This window comes from Rhineura floridana, chromosome 11 (assembly GCF_030035675.1).
Source record: "Rhineura floridana isolate rRhiFlo1 chromosome 11, rRhiFlo1.hap2, whole genome shotgun sequence".
NCBI classification, from domain to species: domain Eukaryota; kingdom Metazoa; phylum Chordata; class Lepidosauria; order Squamata; family Rhineuridae; genus Rhineura; species Rhineura floridana.
Genome location: NC_084490.1, coordinates 4,510,811 through 4,516,835, shown reverse-complemented (window position 1 = coordinate 4,516,835; position 6,025 = coordinate 4,510,811). Strand labels below are relative to the sequence as shown.

The 6,025-nt window shown below is 46.9% G+C and overlaps 1 protein-coding gene across 3 annotated transcripts in view; it reads left to right on the top strand.

Moving 5' to 3' along the window:
- The first annotated feature begins 802 nt into the window (after positions 1-802).
- The window catches only part of LOC133366546 (chromosome-associated kinesin KIF4-like), a 36,911-nt gene continuing 31,688 nt past the window's right edge, over positions 803-6,025 (top strand). The window contains exons 1-3 of one of the 3 annotated variants that reach the window (XM_061589772.1): positions 803-1,029; positions 5,135-5,274; positions 5,630-5,744. In XM_061589772.1, coding sequence (XP_061445756.1) covers positions 5,152-5,274; positions 5,630-5,744 — 238 coding nt within the window. In that variant the 5' untranslated portion in view covers positions 803-1,029; positions 5,135-5,151. Of the gene's footprint in view, positions 1,087-5,134; positions 5,275-5,629; positions 5,745-6,025 lie in introns of all 3 variants that reach the window. The other 2 variants (XM_061589773.1, XM_061589771.1) reach the window with 2 other exon arrangements.

Sequence of the window (6,025 nt, the reverse complement as noted above, 5' to 3'; positions counted from 1 at the left end):
TCCCTTATATAGTCGATCACTGCGCTCTGCAGGTAAGGGCCTCCTGCAGACACCATCTTATCAGGAGGTCTGTTCCACACAATATAAGAAGCGGACCTTTAGTGTAGTGACATCAACCCTCTGGAATTCCCTCCCCTTAAATATTAGACAGGTGCCATCTCCGTTATCTTTTCTGGACTACCGAAGAGCTTCCTCTTCCAAAAAGGCTTTTAAGTAGAGACCTTATTCCAGACTGCATCTGTTGGAATTGCTTTTTAAGATACTTTTAAAACTTTTTTTTAAAAGATATTTCTAAACATGTTTAGCAGAGACCCAGAGGAGTTGGGACTGTTCTCGGCAGCAAAGAATCCCCCTTGGGGAGCTAAGGACAAGGACCCCAGAGGGACAATTCTTTGACACCCAGCATTATTGTCTTTTCTAGTGAATCATTTCTTCTCATGATGTGTCCAAAGTATGATAACCTCAGTTTCATCATTTTAGCTTCTAGTGACAGTTCTGATTTAATTGGTTCTAACACCCAATTATTTGTCTTTTTTGCAGTCCATGGTATGCGCAAAGCTCTCCTCCAGCACATTTCAAATGAGTTGATTTTTCTCTTATCCGCCTTTTTCACTGTCCAGCTTTCACATCCATACATAGAGATGGGGAATACCATGGTCTGAACGATCCTGACTTCAGTGTTCAGTGATACATCTTTGCATTTGAGGACCTTTTCTAGTTCTCTCACTGCTGCACTCTCCAGTCCTAGCCTTCTTCTACCCTTATATCTCTTTAGGGTGATGCCAAGGAGCGTCCTGACGTCATTCTCCACGTGTCCTCTGCATCTCCATCTTCCTCCTCCTCCTCCGTTGGCGTTGTCTGGATTGGCGCGCCGAATTTGAATGTCGTAAGGTGGGAAAGGAGCGGCGGCGGCTCCCTTCCCCCAGCTTCAGCCGCGGGACGAGGCGATTGGCCGGCAGGGCAGGGAGGTGGATAAAGCCGCAAGAGGGAAGGAAAAAAAGAGGCCGCGAGAGCCAGATCGGTGGATGGGTCAGTGGCGGATGACGCTGAGAGAGTAACGGTCGGTGGGGCGGCGGAGGGGGCAGGGTGAGTTTAACGGGGGGAGGGAGGGGAGGGGAGGGGAGGGGGTTGTGAATGGGGGAAGGGAGGCTGGCTTTACGCCGCCACTATTTTTATTCCTTTGTTGTGGGACCAGAAACTTTAGTCAAAATCCTAAAGGTGGTATTATTATTGTTATTGCTACTTCTTTCCCATTGTTCTTTTTCCTATTCATATTCTGTCCTGTCCTTCCTCCCACCCTCCACTCTGTCATTCTCATGGCAACCCTGTGAGGTAGGCTTATGCGGGGAGGTCGTGACTGACATCCTCTCCTCCTCCCCGCCCGCCACACTTACATTCACTCACTCACTCGATCGCAGACAAGGATTTTCCAGTGAGCTTCAGGGCAGGAGTGGGGGTCTTATATGATTTTGTTGACACAACAGCCGTGTGAGGGAGGCTTAGGGTGAGAGGTGGTTACAGACACCCAAGGCCTACCCTTAGGGTGACAGTGGGGATTTGAATTTTTACCATCACAACAACCCTGTGAGGGAGGTTTAGGCTGAGAGATGGTGACTGACATCCCCTCCCTCACACACAAGGTTCATCTAGTGAGCTTCAGGGCAGGAGTGGGGGTTTGAGTTCTTTTGCTGTCACAACAACCCTGTGAGGGAGGCTTAGGCTGAGAGATGGTGACTGCTTCCCTCCCATCCCCGGTCCACCTAGTGTGGTTCTGTGCTGGAGTGGGGATTTGAACTTTTATCCTGTGAGGTAGGCTGTAGGCTGAGAGATGGTGACTTGCACCTGAGGCCTACCCTGAGGGTTACATTGGGGATTTGAACTCTTTTGCCATCACAACAATCCTGTGAGGTAGGCTTAGAGTGGCTGGTTGTGACCAGCTGCCAAGAACACCCAAAAAGTTTCATGGCAATGGATAGTGTCAGAATGGGAGATCATGATCTCCCATTCTGACACTGTCCACTGCCACACATTGGGTCTCAAAGCTCTTGTTCACTTTGATTTTGTAGGCTGTTAATTGTGTACATTGCGGTTGCTGCTGCTACCAATACTGAATAACAATAACCCTTGCATCTGCATTTATCAGTCCATGTATTATATAAGCAACAGTTTGTATTAAAGCAACAAACAACCAATTTATTCATGGGTCAGGCCTGCTGAGCTCAATGATTTGCTCCTAAATTTGGTTCATTTCGTGTGTGTGTGTCCCCTCGGCAATATTGTTCGGGGTGGCTTATTGGACAATTTTAAAAAATCAGTAAGACATAGACCCTAATGAAAAACATGTTGACATTACTGAGATTTCGGAGGGTGGGGGGCACTTGTCAGGCCAGAGGTGTTCTCTAGATCTGTTCCTGACTGGTATTGGCCTCCTTGTGGACAGTTAAATTGTCATCTAGCAGGTGCTATCCAAAGTGTGTTTTAGACACTTACTGAAAACATATCTTTTTAGCTGGGCATTTCTTAGCTGTTAATTTCTGGATTGAACTGCTCAATATATTTAATTTAATTTTAATTTAATTTATTTATTTGTATCCCGCCCTTCCTCCCAGAAGGAGTCCAGGGTGGCAGACAAAATCACTAAAAGCACTTTAAAACATCTTAAAAACAAAAGATATTCAATTCTTGAGCATTTTATTTACTCCCACCCTTCCCCTATTTTGGCTATTTCTTCTTTTTAGCCACAATTATTTGTATGTATGTATTCTGTTTTTGTGCATGTTTTAGAGTTTTAGCTCTTTTATTGTAAACCACTTTGATTGATATACACACATATATATATATATACAGTAATACCTCAGTTAACCAATCCTCCAGGAACGAAGCTCCTTTTAACAAAGTCATTTTTTGGGGGGTGCAAGGGGACACGCACTCTGACATAGTCAAAATGTTGCTTGTTGTCTACTTACCATTCTTGGGCAAGGTCATTGAGCGAGTAGTGGCTAATCAGCTGTCGACACACTTGGATGAAATGGATTATTTGGATCCATACCAATCGGGTTTCAGGACTGGACATGGTACTGAAACAGCCTTGGTCGCTCTGGTGGATGATATGAGGAGGGCATTAGATAGGGGAGAATTCACCTTTCTTGTCCTCCTCGATCTCTCAGCGGCTTTTGATACTGTTGACCACAGTATCCTTTTACATCGCCTGGAGGGGTTGGGAATAGGAGGCACTGTATTACGGTGGTTCCGTTCCTTTCTCTCCGGTAGGTATCAACAGGTAGCATTGGGGGAAGAGGTTTCAGACCCTTGGCCTCTCAATTGTGGTGTGCCACAGGGCTATATCCTCTCTCCCATGCTATTTAATATCTATATGAAGCCGCTGGGGACAATCATTAGGAGATTTGGGCTGCAGTGTCACCAATATGCGGATGACACTCAGCTCTATCTCTCGTTTAAATCCTCACCAGAGTTGGCTGTGGAGACCATGTCCAAGTGCCTGGAATCCGTGAGTGGATGGATGGGAAGGAACAGGTTGAAGCTGAATCCCGTTAAGACCGAGGTGCTACTCGTGGGGGACAGAGGAAGGTTGGGAGATGTTGACCTGAAGTTCAGTGGGGTGAGTTTACCCCTGAAGGACCAGGTCCGCAGCCTTGGGGTTGTACTTGACTCCAGGCTGTCCATGGAGGCTCAGATTTCGGCGGTGAGTCGGGTAGCTTGGTATCAATTACACCTCATACGTAGACTGCAACCATACCTTCCTGTTCATCAGCTCCCACTGGTGGTACATGCCCTGGTCACCTCTCGTTTGGATTACTGTAATGCGCTCTACGTGGGGCTACCCTTGAAAACGGTCCGGAAATTACAACTTATACAAAATGCAGCGGCTCGACTACTTAAAAACTGTCGCCGCCGGGAGCATATCACCCCATTGCTGTTCGACCTGCACTGGCTCCCAGTTGTTTTCCGGGCCCAATTCAAGGTGTTGGTATTAACCTTTAAATCCCTACACGGTTTCGGCCCAGTTTATCTGATGGAGCGCCTTCAACGCCACCAATTATGCCGCCCGACAAGATCAGCCACGCAGGGCCTTCTCTCAGTCCCGCCAATTAAAACAGCTAGGTTGGTGGGGACTAGAGAGAGGGCCTTCTCAGTGGCGGCCCCCACTCTCTGGAACTCCCTCCCGTATGATCTTCGGCACGCCCCTTCCCTGAATGTATTCCGCCAGGCCTTGAAGACCTGGCTTTTCAGACAGGCCTTCGGGACTTCCGGGGAGGGTTAATCTCTTTGACAAATTGCCTATTACTCTGAACTGTCATTGTGTATAGTTTTTATCGTTGTATTGTATTATTATGATGTATTTTATTGTAACCGAAATGTACGTCGCCTAGAGTGGCCATTGGCCAGATAGGCGACACATAAATTAAATTATTATTATTATTACTGGATTGCGGCTGCTGCAGGCAGCTCCCTCACACGTGGCTGGAATGATGCTCCTTGCCAGGTGGCGCAGGAGCCTCCGCAGGAGACTGCTTCAGGTGCTCTGGAAGCACTGTTTGCTGCAGACATGTCTGCTCGAGTGTGGGGGAGGATGGCACAGAGAGAGAGAGCCCAAGCACGGGGTGGTGGCTGCCCCTTGCCTGTCTGCTTGAGTGTATGGAGAGGAGAACTGTGTTCAAAGCTTTAGGTTGCCGTAGTACGATGCTACATGATGGAAGAAAAGAGGCAAGGCAGGCAGGCATCCCTGGATGCATTTTGGAAGGAGCCTTCAGGAGGTCTGTATGCAAGGCTGACCTGACCTGGTTGTTTCGTTTCAGACATGCCTATTGTTAGTTTTGAATAAAAAGTTTGCTGAAATATGTTGAGCTGCTCTCCTTGTTTGTGGTGTAGGAACCTATCCCTAGTCTTTCCATGTTGTTCCTGTCTCTGGTACCCAAGGTTCTGTTAAAGAAGTGATGTCCAGGAACGCATGTTCTTCATTAACTGAGGTATTACTGTATTGTGAGTGGTCTATAAAGGATTAATCCTAAACAAATAATGCGCTGTTGGGTTTAGAAGCTGTTAGCTACCACCAAAGGCAACACGTGGTATTTTCCACTGTGGTAATTTTTTGTGACTTTCTGATTTCTTTTAGGAAGATAACGGCACAAAATGTCAAAAGAAGAGGACAGGGTAATCCCTGTGCAGGTGGCCCTGAGGTGCCGCCCGCTTGTCCCTAAAGAACTTGCTGAGGGCTGCCAGATGTGCTTGTCTTTTGTCCCTGGTGAACAGCAGGTGAGGAAAAATTTGCATCTGGAGAGTTTGGGGGGGGTGGGTTGTTTTAACCTGCTCCGGAAACAACTGAAAACATTTTTGTCCTGGCGGGCTTTCCTGGATGGATGATTGGGCTTCTGCCCCGGTGTTGATTTTGTTTTATTTTAAATTTATCTGCCACCTTCTATGTGTTTAACTTTTTTTTTGTTGCTGTTTTTATTGTACATCACCTTGAGACAATAGCAGAAGGTGATTAGTAAATTAATGATCATAATAATGATCATTGCTAGACTTGGAGAGATGGGGCAAACTTGCACTGCTCTCAGTGACACCAGTCCTCAACCCTGAAGAGCTGGCTTCTTCTCCTTCCTCGCAGGTAGTTCTAGGCAACGACAAACCATTCACGTATGATTATGTTTTCGACCCATCTACTGAGCAAGAGGAGGTGTTCAATACCTGCGTTGCTCCCCTTATAAGGGGCATTTTCAGAGGTGAGAGCTGGATGAGACAGAACGTGTTGGGAGTATCTTCAGTAGGAGGGTGGCATCTGGAAGGCTAAGTTGACATGTGCCATACAACGTTTGCTGTGTTTTAAGAGGACGTGCATGCTGTGCTTGAGATTAACTCTATTCTTGGAAGTGGCATTCTTCCCTTACTGGAACATGTAGTCTCCCACCCAAATTTAAACCAAAGCTGTCCCTGGCCACTTCTACACCAGACATGGCTTCCCCCAAAGAATCCTGGGAAGTGTAGTTAGTGAAGGGTGCTGAGA